This window comes from Triticum aestivum, chromosome 6A (genome assembly GCF_018294505.1).
Source record: "Triticum aestivum cultivar Chinese Spring chromosome 6A, IWGSC CS RefSeq v2.1, whole genome shotgun sequence".
NCBI lineage: Eukaryota > Viridiplantae > Streptophyta > Magnoliopsida > Poales > Poaceae > Triticum > Triticum aestivum.
In genome coordinates this window covers 183,327,711-183,349,055 of record NC_057809.1, presented here as the reverse complement: position 1 = coordinate 183,349,055, position 21,345 = coordinate 183,327,711, and the positions used below count along the sequence as shown (strand labels likewise).

The following is a 21,345-nucleotide window of genomic DNA, read 5'->3' as shown; positions in this document are numbered from 1 at the left end:
TGAAAGATGTTCCCTATGCTTCAGCCATAGGCTCTATCATGTATGCAATGCTGTGTACCAGACCTGATGTGTGCCTTGCTATAAGTCTAGCAGGGAGGTACCAAAGTAATCCAGGAGTGGATCACTGGACAGCGGTCAAGAACATCCTGAAATACCTGAAAAGGACTAAGGATATGTTTCTCGTTTATGGAGGTGACAAAGAGCTAATCGTAAATGGTTACGTCGATGCGAGCTTTGACACTGATCCGGACGATTCTAAATCGCAAACTGGATACGTATTTACATTAAACGGTGGAGCTGTCAGTTGGTGCAGTTCTAAACAAAGCGTCGTGGCGGGATCTACGTGTGAAGCAGAATACATAGCTGCTTCGGAAGCAGCAAATGAAGGAGTCTGGATGAAGGAGTTCATATCCGATCTAGGTGTCATACCTAGTGCATCGGGTCCAATGAAAATCTTTTGTGACAATACTGGTGCAATTGCCTTGGCAAAGGAATCCAGATTTCACAAGAGAACCAAGCACATCAAGAGACGCTTCAATTCCATCCGGGATCTAGTCCAGGTGGGAGACATAGAGATTTGCAAGATACATACGGATCTGAATGTAGCAGACCCGTTGACTAAGCCTCTTCCACGAGCAAAACATGATCAGCACCAAGGCTCCATGGGTGTTAGAATCATTACTGTATAATCTAGATTATTGACTCTAGTGCAAGTGGGAGACTGAAGGAAATATGCCCTAGAGGCAATAATAAAGTTATTATTTATTTCCTTATATCATGATAAATGTTTATTATTCATGCTAGAATTGTATTAACCGGAAACATAATACATGTGTGAATACATAGACAAACAGAGTGTCACTAGTATGCCTCTACTAGACTAGCTCGTTAATCAAAGATGGTTATGTTTCCTAACCATGGACAAAGAGTTGTTATTTGATTAACGGGATCACATCATTAGGTGAATGATCTGATTGACATGACCCATTCCATTAGCTTAGCACCCGATCGTTTAGTATGTTGCTATTGCTTTCTTCATGACTTATACATGTTCCTATGACTACGAGATTATGCAACTCCCGTTTACCGGAGGAACACTTTGTGTGCTACCAAACGTCACAACGTAACTGGGTGATTATAAAGGTGCTCTACAGGTGTCTCCAAAGGTACATGTTGGGTTGGCGTATTTCGAGATTAGGATTTGTCACTCCGATTGTCGGAGAGGTATCTCTGGGCCCTCTCGGTAATACAGATCACATAAGCCTTGCAAGCATTGCAACTAATGAGTTAGTTGTGAGATGATGTATTACGGAACGAGTAAAGAGACTTGCCGGTAATGAGATTGAACTAGGTATTAAGATACCGACGATCGAATCTCGGGCAAGTAACATACCGATGACAAAGGGAACAACGTATGTTGTTATGCGGTCTGACCGATAAAGATCTTCGTAGAATATGTAGGAGCCAATATGAGCATCCAGGTTCCGCTATTGGTTATTGACCGGAGACGTGTCTCGGTCATGTCTACATTGTTCTCGAACCCGTAGGGTCCGCACGCTTAAGGTTTCGATGACAGTTATATTATGAGTTTATGAGTTTTGATGTACCGAAGGAGTTCGGAGTCCCGGATGGGATCAGGGACATGACGAGGAGTCTCGAAATGGTCGAGACATAAAGATTGATATATTGGAAGCCTATATTTGGATATCGGAAGTGTTCCGGGTGAAATCGGGATTTTACCGGAGTACCGGGAGGTTACCGGAACCCCCCGGGAGGTATATGGGCCTTAGTGGGCCTTAGTGGAAGAGAGGAGAGGTGGCCAGGGCTGGGCCGCGCGCCCCTCCCCCCTAGTCCGAATAGGACAAGGAGAGGGGGCGGCGCCCCCCCTTCCTTCTCTCTCTCCTCTTTCCCCCCTCCCGAATCCTATTCCAACTAGGAAAGGGGGGGGAATCCTACTCCCGGAGGGAGTAGGACTCCTCCTGGCGCGCCCTCTCCTGGCCGGCCGCACCCCCCCCTTTGATCCTTTATATACGGAGGCAGGGGGCACCCCTAGAGACACAAGTTGATCCACGTGATCATATTCTTAGCCGTGTGCGGTGCCCCCTTCCACCATAGTCCTCAATAATATTGTAGCGGTGCTTAGGCGAAGCCCTGAGACGGTAGTACATCAAGATCGTCACCACGCCGTCGTGCTGACGGAACTCTTCCCCAACACTTTGCTGGATCAGAGTCCAAGGATCGTCATCGAGCTGAACGTGTGCTAGAACACGGAGGTGCCGTAGTTTCGGTGCTCGATCAGTCGGGCCATGAAGACGTACGACTACATCAACCACGTTGTGCTAACACTTCCGTTGTCGATCTACAAGGGTACGTAGATCACACTCTCCCCTCTCATTGCTATGCATCACCATGATATTGCGTGTGTGTAGGAAATTTTTTGAAATTACTACGTAACCCAACAGTGGCATCCGAGCCTAGGTTTTATGTGTTGATGTTATTTGCACGAGTAGAACACAAGGGAGTTGTGGGCGATATAAGTCATACTGCTTACCAGCATGTCATACTTTGGTTCGGCGGTATTATTGGACGAAGCGGCCCGGACCGACATTACGCGTATGCTTACGCGAGACCGGTTCTCCCGACGTGCTTTGCACAAAGGTGGCTAGCGGGTGACAGTTTCTCCAACTTTAGTTGAACCGAGTGTGGCTACGCCCGATCCTTGCGAAGGTTAAAACAACACCAACTTGACAAACTATAGTTGTGGTTTTGATGCGTAGGTAAGATTGGTTCTTGCTTAAGCCCGTAGCAGCCACGTAAAACTTGCAACAACAAAGTAGAGGACGTCTAACTTGTTTTTGCAGGGCATGTTGTGATGTGATATGGTCAAGACATGATGCTAAATTTTATTGTATGAGATGATCATGTTTTGTAACCGAGTTATCGGCAACTGGCAGGAGCCATATGGTTGTCGCTTTATTGTATGCAATGCAGTCGCGCTGTAATGCTTTACTTTATCACTAAGCGGTAGCGATAGTCGTGGAAGCATAAGATTGGCGAGACGACAACGATGCTACGATGGAGATCAAGGTGTCACGCCGGTGACGATGGTGATCATGACGGTGCTTCGAAGATGGATATCACAATCACAAGATGATGATGGCCATATCATATCACTTATATTGATTGCATGTGATGTTTATCTTTTATGCATCTTATCTTGCTTTGATTGACGGTAGCATTATAAGATGATCTCTCACTAATTATCAAGAAGTGTTCTCCCTGAGTATGCACCGTTGCGAAAGTTCTTCGTGCTGAGACACCACGTGATGATCGGGTGTGATAGGCTCTATGTTCAAATACAACGGGTGCAAAACAGTTGCACACGCGGAATACTCAGGTTATACTTGACGAGCCAAGCATATACAGATATGGCCTCGGAACACGGAGACCGAAAGGTCGAGCGTGAATCATATAGTAGATATGATCAACATAGTGATGTTCACCAATGAAGCTACTCCATCTCACGTGATGATCGGACATGGTTTAGTTGATTTGGATCACGTAATCACTTAGAGGATTAGAGGGATGTCTATCTAAGTGGGAGTTCTTTAAGTAATATGATTAATTGAACCTAAATTTATCATGAACTTAGTACCTGATAGTATCTTGCTTACTCATGTTTGATTGTAGATAGATGGCCCGTGCTGTTGTTCCGTTGAATTTTAATGTGTTCCTTGAGAAAGTAAAGTTGAAAGATGATGGTAGCAATTACACGGACTGGGTCCTTAACTTGAGGATTATCCTCATTGCTGCATAGAAGAATTACGTCCTGGAAGCATCGCTGGGTGCCAGGCTTGCTGCTGGAGCAACACCAGATGTTATGAATGTCTGGCAGAGCAAAGCTGATGACTACTTGATAGTTCAGTGTGCCATGCTTTACGGCTTAGAATCGGGACTTCAACGACATTTTGAACATCATGGAGCATATGAGATGTTCCAGGAGTTGAAGTTAATATTTCAAGCAAATGCCCGGATTGAGAGATATGAAGTCTCCAATAAGTTCTATAGCTGCAAGATGGAGGAGAACAGTTCTGTCAGTGAGCATATACTCAAAATGTCTGGGTATAATAATCACTTGATTCAATTGGGAGTTAATCTTCTAGATGATTGCGTCATTGACAGAATTCTCCAATCACTGCCACCAAGCTACAAGAGCTTCGTGATGAACTATAATATGCAAGGGATGAATAAGACTATTCCCGAGCTCTTCGCAATGCTGAAAGCTGCGGAGGTAGAAATCAAGAAGGAGCATCAAGTGTTGATGGTCAACAAGACCACTAGTTTCAAGAAAAAGGGCAAAGGGAAGAAGAAGGGGAACTTCAAAAAGAACAGCAAGCAAGTTGCTGCTCAAGAGAAGAAACCCAAACCTGGACCTAAGCCTGAAACTGAGTGCTTCTACTGCAAGCAGACTGGTCACTGGAAGCGGAACTGCCTCAAGTATTTGGCGGATAAGAAGGATGGCAAGGTGAACAAAGGTATATGTGATATACATGTTATTGATGTGTACCTTACTAATGCTCGCAGTAGCACCTGGGTATTTGATACTGGTTCTGTTGCTAATATTTGCAACTCGAAACAGGGACTACGGATTAAGCGAAGATTGGCTAAGGACGAGGTGACGATGCGCGTGGGAAATGGTTCCAAAGTCGATGTGATCGCAGTCGGCATGCTACCTCTACATCTACCTTCGGGATTAATATTAGACCTAAATAATTGTTATTTGGTGCCAGCGTTAAACATGAATATTATATCTGGATCTTGTTTGATGCGAGACGGTTATTCATTTAAATCAGAGAATAATGGTTGTTCTATTTACATGAGTAATATCTTTTATGGTCATGCACCCTTAAAGAGTGGTCTATTCTTATTAAATCTCGATAGTAGTGACACACATATTCATAGTGTTGAAACCAAAAGATGCAAAGTTGATAATGGTAGTGCAACTTATTTGTGGCACTGCCATTTAGGTCATATTGGTATAAAGCGCATGAAGAAACTCCATACTGATGGGCTTCTGGAACCACTTGATTATGAATCACTTGGTACTTGTGAACCGTGCCTTATGGGTAAGATGACAAAAACACTGTTCTCCGGTACTATGGAGAGAGCAACAGATTTGTTAGAAATCATACATACAGATGTATGTGGTCCGATGAATGTTGAGGCTCGTGGTGGATATCGATATTTTCTCACCTTCACAGATGACTTAAGCAGATATGGGTATATCTACTTAATGAAACACAAGTCTGAAACGTTTGAAAAGTTCAAAGAATTTCAGAGTGAAGTTGAAAATCATCGTAACAAGAAAATAAAATTCCTACGATCTGATCGTGGAGGAGAATATTTGAGTTACGAGTTTGGTGTACATTTGAAACAATGTGGAATAGTTTCGCAACTCACGCCACCCGAAACACCACAGCGTAATGGTGTGTCCGAACGTCGTAATCGTACTTTACTAGATATGGTACGATCTATGATGTCTCTTACTGATTTACCGCTATTGTTTTGGGGATACGCTCTAGAGACGGCCGCATTCACGTTAAATAGGGCACCATCAAAATCTGTTGAGACGATGCCTTATGAACTGTGGTTTGGCAAGAAACCAAAGTTGTCGTCTGAAAGTTTGGGGCTGCGATGCTTATGTGAAAAAGCTTCAACTTGATAAGCTCGAACCCAAATCGGAAAAATGTGTCTTCATAGGATATCCAAAGGAAACTATTGGATACACCTTCTATCACAGATCCGAAGGCAAGACTTTTGTTGCTAAATTCGGAAACTTTTTGGAGAAGGAGTTTCTCTCGAAAGAAGTGAGTGGGAGGAAAGTAGAACTTGACGAGGTAACTATACCTACTCCCTTATTGGAAAGTAGTACATCACAGAAATCTGTTTCTGTGACACCTACACCAATTAGTGAGGAAGCTAATGATAATGATCATGAAACTTCAGAACAAGATACTACTGAACCTCGTAGATCAACCAGAGTGAGGTCCGCGCCAGAGTGGTACGGTAATCCTGTTCTGGAAGTCATGCTACTAGATCATGATGAACCTACGAACTATGAAGAAGCGATGGTGAGCCCAGATTCCGCAAAATGGCTTGAAGCCATGAAATCTGAGATGGGATCCATGTATGAGAACAAAGTATGCTTTGGTTGACTTGCCCAATGATCGGCAAGCAATTGACTATGAACCTACGAACTATGAAGAAGCGGCGCCCCCCCCCCCTTCCTTCTCTCTCTCCTCTTTCCCCCCTCCCGAATCCTATTCCAACTAGGAAAGGGGGGAATCCTACTCCCGGAGGGAGTAGGACTCCTCCTGGCGCGCCCTCTCCTGGCCGGCTGCTCCCCCCCCCCTTTGATCCTTTATATACGGAGGCAGGGGGCACCCCTAGAGACACAAGTTGATCCACGTGATCATATTCTTAGCCGTGTGCGGTGCCCCCTTCCACCATAGTCCTCGATAATATTGTAGCGGTGCTTAGGCGAAGCCCTGCGACGGTAGTACATCAAGATCGTCACCACGCCGTCGTGCTGACGGAACTCTTCCCCGACACTTTGCTGGATCAGAGTCCGGGGATCATCATCGAGCTGAACGTGTGCTAGAACTCGGAGGTGCCATAGTTTCGGTGCTTGATCGGTCGGGCCGTGAAGACGTACGACTACATCAACCATGTTGTGCTAACGCTTTCGTTGTCGATCTACAAGGGTACGTACATCACACTCTCCCCTCTCGTTGCTATGCATCACCATGATCTTGCGTGTGCGTAGGAATTTTTTTGAAATTACTACGTAACCCAACACCCACGAGGGTGGGGCGCGCCTCCCTACCTCGTGGCTTCCTCATAGCTTCCCTGACGTCTACTCCAAGTCTCCTGGATTGCTTCCGTTCCAAAAATAACTCTCTTGAAGGGTTCATTCCGTTTGGACTCCGTTTGATATTCCTTTTCTTCGAAACACTGATATAGGCAATAAAACAACAATTTGGGTTGGGCCTCCGGTTAATAGGTTAGTCCCAAAAATAATATAAAAGTGTTTAGTAAAGCCCATAAACATCCAAAACAGATAATATAATAGCATGAATACTTCATAAATTATAGATACGTTGGAGACGTATCATGTCGTAGGTGTCCTCTCTGCCTTTTTGGTGTCTCGATGCCAAAGGGGGAGAGAGTGTAGGATTTGCGAGTCGTGTGTCATGTTTCGCCTTGTCACTTTGCTTTCGTTTCGTTGAACCTCGTTTGCTTTGGTTTGGTTTGTGCTTGTGAGACCTTTCTATCATACGGTGTAAGACATATGCACTCTTGCGTACCTTATTGAGCCTATGCTATCTTGTGCCCTTTACTTTATGCTCATAGTTATTATCTTGCTTAGTGTTAGCTTGATCATTACAAGATTTGCCTTGTCTATAAAATATAGGGGGAGTGTTGATCCTAGTATGTGTACTGTGCAGTCCAAAGCACTTCTCTAGTTAGAACACATCTAGGGGGAGCCCGTCTATATTTTATAGATGTGGGGTTTGCCCATGTTCTTTTTTATCTCCCTTTGTGCAAATCCCGTATTGATATCAAACTACCAAAAAGGGGGAGATTGTAAGGGCATATTTACCCCTTAGTTGTTTTGGTGATTGATGATAATGCTTTTGCGGACTAATCGTGTGCATGGAGTATTTTAGACATACCATGACTAGGCACAAGACGATTTGGTGCCCCTCGAAGACTATTGAAGACGGCGTTTCTCTACGTTTCTTTTCGGTGGATTTGAGTCGTAGGAAAGCCATACTATTAAGAGGGGGTCCGCTTTGGAAAGGTTTGGGTGGAATCATCATGTACACGTCTACTCCTTTTGCACCACCTTTCCTTTGGCTCTTTGGAGCATCATCCATCTCTCCTTGTCTATGCAAAATGAAGGTCTCCTAGTGTTGCTGAACTGGGGCATGCGGTAGTACTGCTCCTCGGAGAGGTAGTACCGCAGGACCTTGCGGTAGTACCGGCCTGTGGCACGGTAGTACCGCAAGTGCTCATGGTAGTACCACACCTCAGGAGCGGTAGTACCGTGGCCTCAGGCCAGGCGCTGTTGCTAGTGCGGTAGTAGGGGCGGATGTAATTTTTTACATCCGCGTCGTACGCGGTAGTACCGCTCCATGGGCGTGGTAGTACCATGCGCTCCAGCCAGGCTCAGTAGCATGAGCGGTAGTAGGGGCGGATGTAATTTTTTACATCCGCGCCCTACGCGGTAGTACCGCTCCAGGTCTGCGGTAGTACCGTGTCGGATTTTTGCATGGATCAAAACTCAGCGGAAGTAGTCATGGATGTATTTTTATATGTCAGTGCCTTCTTGGCCTAGTCCATTCCTGCCTTGCGGTAGTACCGCAAGAGGGCGTGGTAGTACCACACCAGCGGTTCTACCGCTCCTTGCCTTAGCGCTTCAGGACTGGTCTTAGGCCCTGCCGTGGCAGTGGTAGTACCGCGGTTCGCTGCGGTAGTGCCGTGAGCCCTTGCGGTAGTACCGCTTGTTTGGTGCGGTAGTACCGCAGGTCGCGGGCTGGTTAAGTGGATAATGGTTGGATTTGTTCTTTCACTATATAAGGGGTGTCTTCTTCTCCGAGTTGACTACCTCTTCCACCTCCAAGCTCCATTGTTGCTCTAAGCTCCATTTTCGCCCGATCTCTCTCCCTAGCTGATCAAACTTGTTGACCTCCTAGGATTGGTTGAGAAGGCCTAGATCTACACATCCACCAAGAGATATTTGATTTCCCCCACTAATCCCTCGCGGATCTTGTTACTCTAAGGTGTTTGAGCACCCTAGACGGTTGAGGTCATCGCGGAGCCATACTCCATTGTGGCGAAGCTTCGTGGTGTTGTTGGGAGCCTCCAATTAAGTTGTGGAGATTGCCCCAACCTTGTTTGTAAAGGTTCGGTCGCCGCCTTCAAGGCCACCAATAGTGGAATCACGACATCTCGCATTGTGTGAGGGTGTGAAGAGAATACGGTGGCCCTAGTGGCTTCTTGGGGATCATTGTGCCTCCACACCGCTCAAATGGAGACGTACGTCCTCTCAAAGGGAAGGAACTTCGGTAACACATCCTCGTCTTCACCGACTCCACTCTTGGTTATCTCATCCCTTTACTCATGCAAGCTTATCTTGTGTTACTTCCCTTGCTTGCTTGTTTACTTATTGTTGTTGCATCATATAGGTTGCTCACCTAGTTGCATATCTAGACAACCTACTTTGATGCAAAGTTTAAATTGGTAAAGAAAAGCTAAAAATTGTTAGTTGCCTATTCACCCCCCTTCTAGTTAACTATATCGATCCTTTCAGCTATTTTTTATAAAATATTTTGGTCTATGTTGGGGGATGACCTAACAAAAGAGGTACTCTAGGCGGTAAACACTAGTTCTATACCTGAGGGCTGGAATGATACTGCAATAGTAATGATTCCAAAGGTTAATTCTCCAGAAAAGGTAACTCAATTCAGACCTATAAGTCTGTGCAATGTGGTTTATAAAGTTATCTAAAAAATGATTGCGGCACGCTTGAAGATAATCCTTTCAGAAATTATTAGCATGACCCAGAGTGCATTTGTGCCCGAACGTATGATTACTGATAATATTCTAGTGGCATATGAGTGCTTTCATACAATTAAGAAAAAAAGAATGGTAAAGAGGGCCTATGCACTATCAAATTGGACATGCACAAAGCGTATGACCGAGTAGAGTGGTCTTTTCTGGAAAAAATTATGCTCAAACTAGGTTTTCAAGAGAATTGGGTAAATCTTATTATGCAATGTGTATCCTCTGGGGAATATCGTGTTTGTTTCAATACGGAAGAAACTGAGAGTTTTAAACCCACTAGAGGATTGAGGCAAGGAGATCCTCTCTCTCCATACTTATTATTACTATGTACGGAGGGACTAACTGCCCTCTTAGCAAATGCAGAGGAGAATGGAAATATTTCTGAAATAAAGGTCAGTAGAGATGCACCATCAGTTTCAAACCTTCTCTTTACAGATGATTCTCTGATCCTTATGAAAGCAAATGCTATGAATGTGGAGGTTTTGAAATCAGTTTTGGATTTATATTGTGCCTCCTCGGGGCAAATGGTAAGTGTTGAAAAGTCTAGTATTTTCTTTAGTCCCAATACAAAGGTGGAAGATAAGGCGCAAATTTGTACAATTCTGAATATTATGACTGAAGCACTAAATGATAAATATTTGGGATTGCCTGCAAATGTGGGTATGGACAAAAGTGATTGTTTCCAATTCCTGATCGATCGAATTATCATGAAAATAAGTGGATGGAAAGAAAAATTGTTATCCGCTGGAGGAAAGGAAATATTGCTCAAATCTGTTGTACAAGCTATCCCAGCTTATGCCGTGTCCGTCTTTAAAATTTCTAAAAAAATTGTAAAGGAATTATCAACGCGATGTCGCAATTTTGGTGGGGTGACGAGGACAACAAGAAGAAAATGCATTGGATGGCATGGTGGAAGATGTGTGTACCAAAAAATCAAGGAGGTATGGGTTTTAGAGATATACATTGTTTCAATCTGGCTTTGTTAGCCAAACAGGCATGGCGCCTGGTTGATAATCCGGAGTCCTTATGTGCATCGATCTTAAGAGCTAAATATTTCCCGGATGGGGATTTAATGAATGCAAACCTAAGAAAAGCCTCCTCCTTTACTTGGCAAAGTGTTATGGCGGGAGTAAACTCGTTAAGAAATTGTTATATCTGGCGGGTTGGAAATGGACAAAACATTGATATTTGGGGAGATGCATGGATCCCAAATTGTGCGAATAGGAGGGTCATTACTCCGAGAAGGGGGCACCTTTTGTCGAGGGTTTCTGATCTCATTGATCCAGTCACGAATTCTTGGGATGAAGATTTGGTGAGACAAGCATTGTGGCCAATTGATGCTCAAAGGGTGCTCGCAATTCCCCTCCCGATGCATAATATGTCGGATTTCATTGCTTGGAGTTATACAAAAAATGATGTTTTCACTGTACGATCAGCTTATTTGGAGGAATGGAACAAGCAACATGGAACAAAATTGCAACATGCTGATGGTATGGAAAGAATCAATGCTAATCCTATCTGGGGTAAGGTTTGGAAATTATCTTGTCCGGCAAAGGTTAAAATTTTCATCTGGCGTACCTTGCATGCAACCCTCCCATGTTGGGTTATACTTGCTAATAGACACATGAAAGTTTCACCCAATTTCCCATCATGCTCGAAGGGGGCAGAAGATACAAAACATATTTTATTCATGTGTCAAAAGGCAAAGAAGGTATGGGGCAAGTTAGGACTACATGAGGTGATCAATAAAGCATGTGCTACTGATCGTGCGGGAGAGGCGGTCTTGGAATTCTTACTACTTATGCCAGAACATGAATTAGTGATAGTGGGTTCTCAAAAAGCACGTGAACTGATCGCTATTACAGCCTGGTACTTATGGTGGGATAGACGAAACTGGTTCATGAAGGAAAGTTTCAAGATGCAAACCAAATTTCCATGAGTGCACGGGCTATAACAGCTAACTATGTTAATGCACACTCCCCTAAGGCAACTAGTAAATCAGGAGGATGGAGAAGACCTCCTATGGGTCTTATTAAGCTTAATGTCGACGCCTCTTATGACCATGATTTACTTAGGGGCACGGCTGGGGCTGTTCTCAGAGATGATAATGGAAGATTCATTGTTGGTGGAAACTGGAGGATTGATTGGTGTGCTGACGTATTAACATCAAAAGCTTTGGCTCTAAGATTCGGCCTATCCCTTGCACAAAAGGCGGGATGCAATCGTCTTCTTGTTAATTCTGATAATATGGAGGTGATTGAAGTAATGAAAAATGGAGGACATTCGGCGGGAGCGGCGGCAGTAGTATTCGATGATTGCTATTTCATATCTTGTGATTTTTGCTTGTTAGATTTGAACATTTTAATGGGGAAGCAAATAAGGTGGCTCATGAAATTGCCAGGCTAGCAAAATTTTCAGCCACTACAGACTGGTTTGAGGAGCCTATGAGAGATATTGTTCATTTACTTATTGACGATGTAACTATTATTTCTAATTAATAAAATACATGTTTATTTCAAAAAAATAGAACTCCTTAAAGAGGGCCATCACTTCATGCCTAATGACGTTCCAGAAGGTATGGAAGAACTTGACCAGGAGGTCGTCAGGGCCCGGCGCGAACATCGGATTCATGCCCTTGATGGTAGTCCAGACCTCCTCCTCAGAGAACGGGCCCGTGAGGGCCGCATTCTCTGCGATAGCCCACCTTTATCCCATGCATGTGCTCCACCCATTGCGCCATGCCATGCTAGTTTTACTCTTTCATGACTTTTCATTTGACTTTCAATTTTGAGTCTATTATATCTTTTGAACTGAAAGTCTAATTTATGTTTTGTGTGCATGCTTGTGTTTCTTGCGATGAGGACTTTGAAACAAGACCACTCTCAGATACATAAATACTTTCGGATACTTTGAAAGTCTAAAAACTTATCAAAATGTATTCAAGGATGGCCTTCTTTGAAAGTCCTTGTAGTAAGGAACACAAATATGCAACCATAACATAAATTGGACTTTCAATTCAAAAAATATAGCAGGTTCGACATTGAAAGTCAAATGAAAAAATATGGGTGAAACATGCAAGCTATGAGAAAAGCATGCATGCATGGGATAAACGTGATTGATGGGCTAAAAAATCACAGAGCAATACCTGGTAATGACCAATACTGTACTAGAAAAATACACAAGAGCTCCTAGGTGCTCCACACCCCTATACGAATATTAAACATAGAAAATACCAAAAACTTCAAAAAATCTGAATTTTGGGGATATCAAACCTGGGTTCTCAATCTACTCCTGCATGAAATTTCGTAAAAAATACCAAGAAACGTTTCCGTGGCAAAGGAAATACCGTCCGAACAAAAATCCATCCAAACAATTTTTTTCTATATATAGAAATTTTTTGTCTTTTTTGCCACGAATATGTTTCCTGGTATTTTTTCACTAAATTTCACAAGGAAGTAGATCGGGAATCCAGGTTTGATATCTCAAAATCTCATATATTTTTCCAAATTTCCCGGTACTTTTTTGTATTTAATGTTCGTATAGGGATGTGAAGCACACGGGTGCTACAAATTCGCTTCCCGGAGTACTAAACAAACTGTGTCTCCCAATCTCAGCGCATTTCTGTGTTCCTGAGCATGTCACTCGATCTCAATCAGTGAGGAGGCCGATGCGTGTTCCAAATCCATTCTTGGCATGCTCACCTTGAAAAGGGAAGTGGGAGGTTTCACTCACGCTGCAATACTTGCTTGCTTGCCTTGTCGGCTAGAATAGAATAGGTAAATGTTTCTTAGGTGTAAGTACAACGGTCATGAACAGTTTTTTGTTTAAATATACTTACAAGATATCATAAAATTATAAAAAAGAATGTATGTTCATATTCATATGGTTCATATAAGAACGATCACTTTTGCGCCCCCGACAAAAAATAAAGTCAATAGAAGAGTGTTTTTAGAGCGCTAAATTAGTTTTTTCTTACACACGCATGGCAATAAAACAAATTACATTCTCCAGATTTACAAGCATACAAAGGACTTGAACATATACATATTTAGAGTGTTTTTCGAAAAATATTAGGTCCCAAACTTATTTTCTTTACGTGCCTCTGCTTGCACTTCTGAATTACCCCTTTGCGTTGGCCAGGTCCTAGTCGGCACGTTCACATCTCCTTCCCCTACACGGCTAAGTATCTTGCGTGAGGAAACTAGAGACCATTAATTAGCAAACTTTGGCATAAAAGCTTGAGGAAAGGTGCTTTCTTTTGTTTTGATGACGCCAGTGTCTATGCTACCGCGCAATCAGAACAATCATTTAGCTATATACAATTGATTAATAGAGGATAGAGATGTGATTTGTGTGCTAAGTGCCTTTTGATTAATCACAATAATAGGTAGTAGTGGTTTGGACTTTACATGAACCTATCTCTCTGTACCTTTGCTACAATTGCAAGTTGAGTAGTATTTAACACGTTTGGGCAACAACAAGTGATGTGTGGCGCCAAGGAAGAGTCCCAACGAAGAAGAAAGCTTTCTGCCGCGGTTCTGCGGTGTGCAGATAAGAATGGCCTTGTGTAACGCATGGTTTTATGGATTGTAATGTGTGTTGTGTTTTATAAAGCCTATTTCAAGTTGCGCTATGGATTCTAAGCAACGGTGGAATAAACCTTTTTTCTCCTGTTAAAACAGTAAGGCCTTGCATATAGATGCATCGGCCGAAAGCGGGTCGTTTTAAACCCATGGGTATGGAATGAACAATCAGAGTTGTTTGGTTTGTAGGATTCCGAAAACCATAAGAACAGTAAAAACATGTGACTAGGATGTCTGGGCATACTGAATTCTAAAGGAATTGAAAACAAGTGATAAATTTGTACTCCTTCCGATCCATATTAATTGACGCACATTTAGTACAACTTTAGTAATATGAATCGGAGGAAGTAATAGAAATTGTTTGCTTGCACCAGGGAGTAATGCATGAATTTTCCTACAAGATTAACCAATTAGGTACATGCCGTGGTTGTCACAGAAACAAATGTCGAAAAAAAACCACCCATAGAAATTTCTTTACGGGATTGCATACAAAGTAGGCCATAGAGAAAAAATATGGTCTCCAATCCTACCAATCAAGCATGCTCTATAGGAAAAATGCCTAAGGAATGAAATCCTCCAAATTTTCTTTGGAAATCCTTTGAACCAAAGAGGCCCTCAACCGCTGATAAGATTGTGATGGATCAGTCTTTCAAAAAAATAGATCGTGACGCACCACCGAAGTCAATAAAATGATGGACCATCGAAGCACACAATAAATATTTAATCCTCAGTCTTTATGTCCATTTTTCTAGCCGGTGTTTTGATGTTAGTTTTCTCTTTGCATGAACGTGCTTAATTATATATGATCTCGTGATGCACCATCAAAGTCGAATGTAATCGTGATCCTTAATTATGATAATTGCAGCTAAAGAAGCAATTAATTAGCACATTATTTTTGTAAAGCACGTAATACAGATATAATCCTCAGCCTTTATGTTCATTTTCTTTAGCTGGTGTGTTGCTGTTCAAGATTTTGTATGACATCGCTGCTTACAATACTCTCCACCGTTGTAGGAAAGATGATTGAATGCTTGATTGCTTCTTTCTGCTCTTTTGTTTTGCTTCAAAAGATGGCCAGGAGCAAAGCACAGCACAGCCTTTTGTTTTTCTTTCTGGAGTCAATAATTGGTGCATCAAGGAGAGGAAAGGCATGATCATACATATACCCAAGGTAAGCTCAGCAGCTCAGCCACTCAGGGCCAGTGTCCTTGTCTCCTCTGTCCCTCTCCTTCAAAATGCACCACTGATGCAAATATCTTTACATGCAGATTGCCTGGTGCAAAAGCTTTTCTTAACCTATTAATCAATTAAAGCAAAAGATGAAGGTGCTAGTTAAGCAGCCTTTCATGCTAATCCCCTCATCTGCAAAAAAAATAAAAATGGTCAAAGCATCTGTTGATTTGCCCACTGCTGGGTGACACTGCTTTTGCCAAGACCATAGAAAATATTTGCCTCCTGGCCTATCTTTACTGCACATCAATTCAGCATAGGTTTGCCTCCTGGCCTATCTTTCTGCATAAATGCACAGCAATTCAGCACAAAACCGGTTCAAATTATCCCTTGATTGTATATTTCCTCTCAAAGATCCAGAGCTGGTAGTTGTACAGTACTGGTCTGGCAAGTGCCAGCTCTTAAGCACTTCTGTATTAGAATAACAAATAGCAATCCTGTGCAATATTTGCTTCAAGAAAAAAAAACTGTGCAATACAACTCATTTGTTCATGTAACTACAAACTAAACATAGATACAGAATACACGAGCATGACTGTTCTTGATGAGGGTGACCTTATTGAAAAAAGACGAACATATGTCTGACCAACACTATGATAAAAGTACGTTGTGGTTCCAGCCAGAGTCAATGCACAATTCGAACATATGGCACTTCCTTGCTTGCTACCTGATCACAGGTTGGGGCTTCAGAATAACCACAAGGTGCCCTGCGACCGCTCGCTGCCATGAATAACTTGGCCAAATCCATTTAATCATGAAAGCAGTTGCCCCTGAAACTCACTGTCACTAATCAAAGCTGGCACTCTGCGACAAATTGGATGGAAGTATCTGTCTTTAGAATTCGGTTGGCACTCTGCTAGAAACTATGTCAAACTTTAGATAATGCCAACGATTGAACAACTGCCTCAGCTGTAGTTTCTCTAGAGATAATATATCAAACTTTTGCACAATACTTCACACCATAACACATTCATTTTGATATTATTAGGGCTGTAAGTTAATGCTCTGATGTGTGTTGCCACCGTTCCTTCACGCCTTCAATTTAGAACGGAGATTCAAGTGACTCGTCCCAAACATCTCCACTTGCATTGGAAGCATCTTCACCATCTTCTTCCATTGCCAATCTTATATATTCTCTCCGAGCAAAACGATCCCAGTCGGTCAAGGATGGCTCTTCACGCATCTGCAGTTACATTAGAAGAAAGCACATAATGTTAGCACCATGGAAGACCAAAAATATCAGCGCTCGTTGGATGTAGAATACTTGTGAAAACTGGACTCACTTGGCGAATGAGGAATGGGTCTCTAGATTCAAAAGCCATGAACTTGTTGAGGTTGAAGAGAACATTGAAGAAATGCCCGGACAATTTGCACCTCCGGAAGTCTTTTATGGTAAAAAAGGTATCATCCTGAAAAAGCAACACACATATCAGCTTAAAAATGTACAGGATCTTATGAACTGCACAAAAATAGGAAAGGTATGCAGACCTCTGGTCCTATCATATCAACTAGTTGACACAATATGTCCTCAAACAGTACAGGTTCCTGGGCCATGCATTCCATGCGATGAAGTTGCTCCTCAAAAAAGTATTGTAGTTCAATGTGTGTGAGTATGCCATTGCCATCCAAATCTATACATTTAAACCTGACAAGAGGATAATGGAAGCATAAATATGAGTTTCTAGAATATGCAACAAGAAAACATCTCAAATTAGATCACACAACCATTTAAAGTAATCTAGCATGATGAAGGGTGTGTAAAAAACAAATGATGAGGGCTATTGCAAGAAATCCGCTTGAAGATCTCCTAGTCAGGATTTTTCTCCTGAGGCAGACTTCCTATGATCTCAGGAGTAGATTTGCTTTTCCGAATACCCATGTTAAAGAAAATTTCAATGAACGTCTCACAAACCACATAATCATTTTTCAATCCCTTGTGTGATTTGTAGCCAACAAATCATTTGACAGACTGAGCAAGTAAAGAATTCTGCTTAGCTTACATTGAGAATGAAACCAGTCAGTGTCAGACCAAGGGTTTAGATACAAGGGAGAAACCCACAAGGGCAAATATGCATCCGAGTTCCTCGGTTCTTAGAGAAAAAGCTGAGGGGCCCTTCCCCCTTTGGTCTTTTTTTTAGAACAAAGCTACAAAGACCTACTGTAATAAAACATCCTCTGATCCACGGTTTATCGGCTTTGCAAAAGTCTAATCTCTGAAAGAAAGATCTAATAGTGCTGTAGAGAAACTTGTTTATAGAAGAGGCATAGACATGGGGATCACATTATTGGTGATTGGTAAGCTCGCATAGGCTTAGATTTTAGGTAATGCACAATAATTTACGTGACAATATGAAACATTACAGTGCTGCTCAAAATAATTGGAGCATTGCTTAACTGAAGAATAAAGCAAGTGTCAGAAAAAACAAAAGCTGGACCTACCAATAATCTTGGCTTGGTTCTGATGATTTATCCTCTTCAGACAAAATAAAATGAACAAAATCTTCGTAACACATTTTCCCTGGAATCTTGCTGGTAAATTTCCTGGGAACCTATTGTGTATCAATTAAAAACTGTCAGTATGAACGTAATTGTAAAGAATCGCTGCATGTAATAGATAAAGTATAAGTGCAGAAACTTGAATGATCTGAAAATGGTAGAACGAAACAAATACCAACCTCCGAGAAAATTCTATCTACAATCCTATATGTCAATGCATGGTTTCCATACTTAATAAGATTTTCTTTGTCAATAAAGAAATCGTGGTCCGTATCGAGTTCCCAGAACTTGCAGTATATCACATAGAAATGCTCGTACGAGAAATACCTACAGAAAACGAGAAATGATTGGTGTCTCACAAGTTGTAGAGGAAATATTTTTTTCGTACAAAGAGACAGAAGCAAAAAGCGGTGTAAAATTTTGTGTTTAAATGTGCCACCTTAAAACTTTATTGATATCCTCTTCATCATCAGCATGCTGCAGCGAATCAAGCAGATTTCCACGTTTCAGCTCCCTCAGACTGAGAAGGCCATTTCCAATTCGATTCAAGCAATAAAATATCCTATATACGACAGTCTCAGCTGACAAACAATGTTGTATAAGTAGAAGAAAATACCGTATGACATTCAATATTTGATTAAAATGGTCACAGAAGGGTATATATAGGCTTACCATATCTTTCCTGAAATTCCGGCGTGCTCTTTAAGAATTCCAGGCCAGGATGGTTGTCCAAAAGGTCTCGAAGAACTGGTTTGAAATCTTCCTAGATTATTTCCAATGGCATCAATCATGAAACAGAATCAGCATCCATTTATGGAGTCTTTAACTGCATGCTTTTGTTCTGTAAAGCACACATACCTTTGTGAGATAATCATGATCTGGTTGCTTCAAAATCGTAAATACTTGGGTTGCACTGTCCATAGTCATCATATTGCTATTCACCCAGAAATCCATAAAGGCATCCCTGGAAGAAACACCATAATGTAAGATTCAACATTTGTGGGTTCCGTGAATCCCAAGTGATCAAGTGATCAACTACCTTGTGACAAATTCAGTGTTATCCTTATCAATCTTTCCAAAAAGAACAGTGGTAAAGAACGACGGTAGTTTGCAGAGCTCCCTGGTAACCATCCGAAATTCTATTGTGGCAAAAACAGACAAAAATAAATAAAAGCACAGAACATAGATGGTTAGTTGATATGCTCACGCACAATCTGATATGATCATGATAATTGACAATTTAAGCTGGTTATGCTTATAAAGCTAATCCAGATGACAAACTTCAAACTTGAGCACCGATTTGATCAGATGAAAACCACAAGGTCCAAATGAAACCACTCGTCTTTACACCAGTGATTTATAATTAAAATTGCATCCAAAAGATTCATTCATTTCATATTTGGCAAAATAATCCTGAAGACACTTCACATTTACGCACCTTGAATCCGAAGACCATTGGAGTGCCCGGCGAAGAGCTGCTCGACTATAGATATGCACTGCCTCTTCTGCTCGTATGGCAGCGGGCGTCCATCTCGGAAATAGAACTGTCAAGCGACATGGACGATTACGATTAGCTTGCTGGAAAAAGAATGGTGCTGGCAGGTTGATGGATCGACGGCGAGCATGCGTATGTGTACCTGTGGAATGACCTCCTTGACGGCGCGCGCGGTGGCCGGCCGGAGCGGGGACGCGCAACGGTTGGGGTGTCCCCCGACCCCGCTGGGCTTCCTGGAGAGGCGGGGCGACCTCGGCGAGAGCGGCGGCACGTTGGCGCCCCCCTGCATCATCATGGACGGCAACATGGCGCCCCCGGTGAAGCCGCCCATGCCGTTGGCCTTGGCCTTCTGGGCCAGGCAGCTGACCAGGGCGACGGTGTCGGGGAGGGAGAGCCAGTGCGCGAAGAGGTGGTCGAGGACACCGCGCAGCGCGGGCGCCCCCGGCGCGGGGATCTCCGGCGGCAGCTGCAGGAGGTCCACCTGCAGCGCCAGCGCCGACACGGCGCTCAGATCCGGCGCCGCCTCCATTCTCAATCCCGGCCTCGATCGCTCGCCGCCGCTCGCCGAGCCGATCCGATCGGAGCAGGTCGATCGTCCGGCAGGTTCGAGTGGGAATCAGGCGCGTGGCGCGACGTGGGGCGGCGGCGGTGGGGAAGACCGGTTAGCTAACGGCTCGCCTCACGCCAGTCTGGGCGCCATCCTGGCCGTCCATCTCATAGATCGGCCGCGTCCCTGCACAGCCACATGGTGCCAGTCAACGTTTTTTGCGTAATAGATGGATGCCGGGCGATCTGCAACAGATGCACATGCCTCCAGCTCTAAACAGTTCGACATATTCGTACAAATTTCATACAAACACAACACATTTGTGCAAATTCGTAGAGAACTGATGTGAAAACAAATAAATACTTTGGCAAATGAACAACCTATCCCACAGAGGAAGGAGTAAATCATGTTTTCAATGTTCCTAAAACATAATACAGAATTCTTGACCAATGTACAACATGATTGACATACCGTCTCGACTTGAAAACCAGGTCGGATGCAACAATTGCTCACTTGTGGAATGAAAAAAAAGATGCAACCAACCGGATGGGATCTCCTAATGGTGACTATATTTCTGTCTAGTGAGAGAAAAAAGGAGAAGTGGAGAATGGCAAGAACCTAACCATAAATAGCGCCGGATGTGAGGGAGAGGAGGATGGATGGGAGGGAAAGGACGAGAGGGGAAGTAGGCCTCTCAGACCACCAATAAACTCGCACCATGCATGCATGCTACTTTGGTACATGCATGTTTGGAACTAGGATGGCAATTAACTTGCTTGTAGGAGTTCAACACAAACTCACATCCTGGTTCATGCATTGTGTTTTTGTATGAAATGTTATTTTTATCATAAAAAAATCTAATGATCTTAAGTCATGAAATTTCAATAATAGCATATGTGCATTACGATAGGTGGCCTGTCATTGCCAGCGCCAATTATAAGCCCCTGCCGTTTGCAGTGCACCCGCCCGCAGACAATCACACAGTCACGTTCGACCGATCTCTCTTTGGTAGCAGTCGTCGATCGATCCATCGTTTCAATGGAGAACTAGTGCCTCACCTACCACCACCCTGTGTTGGCGCCACCTGCTCAGCTTGCCATGTCGTTGATGGAAATATGCCCTAGAGGCAATAATAAAATGGTTATTATTATATTTCCTTAATCATGATAAAGGTTTTTTATTCATGCTAGAATTGTATTAACCGGAAACTTAAATACACATGTGGATACATAAACAAATATCGTGTCCCTTGTGAGCCTTTACTAGACTAGCTCGTTGATCAAAGATGGTTAATGTTTCCTAACCATAGACATGAGTTGTCATTTGATAGCGGGATCACATCATTAGGAGAATGATGTGATGGA

The 21,345-nt window shown here is 42.9% G+C and overlaps 1 protein-coding gene across 1 annotated transcript; it reads right to left on the bottom strand.

The window, feature by feature from the left end:
- Positions 1-15,753: 15,753 nt before the first annotated feature.
- LOC123127196 (probable serine/threonine protein phosphatase 2A regulatory subunit B''delta) lies at positions 15,754-20,554 on the bottom strand. Its single transcript, XM_044546776.1, has 12 exons — positions 20,453-20,554; positions 19,577-20,167; positions 19,378-19,483; positions 18,979-19,078; positions 18,798-18,903; positions 18,612-18,702; positions 18,379-18,520; positions 18,119-18,266; positions 17,883-17,992; positions 16,932-17,088; positions 16,727-16,852; positions 15,754-16,626 (listed from the first exon to the last, which is right to left on the bottom strand). The coding sequence occupies exons 2-12, from the start codon at positions 19,961-19,963 to the stop codon at positions 16,486-16,488; spliced, it is 1,614 nt and encodes a 537-aa protein (XP_044402711.1). The 5' UTR covers positions 19,964-20,167; positions 20,453-20,554; the 3' UTR covers positions 15,754-16,485.
- Positions 20,555-21,345: the final 791 nt, after the last annotated feature.

Bases quoted from the DNA above. Each gene is read 5' to 3' on its own strand.
- LOC123127196 (XM_044546776.1), bottom strand. From the start codon at position 19,963: ATGGAGGCGGCGCCGGATCTGAGCGCCGTGTCGGCGCTGGCGCTGCAG. The intron at 19,484-19,576 runs GTACACATACGC...GTCGCTTGACAG, and splicing joins TCAAGGAGGTCATTCCACAG to TTCTATTTCCGAGATGGACG. The intron at 18,521-18,611 runs GTAAGCCTATAT...ATTGTTTGTCAG, and splicing joins GGAATTTCAGGAAAGATATG to CTGAGACTGTCGTATATAGG.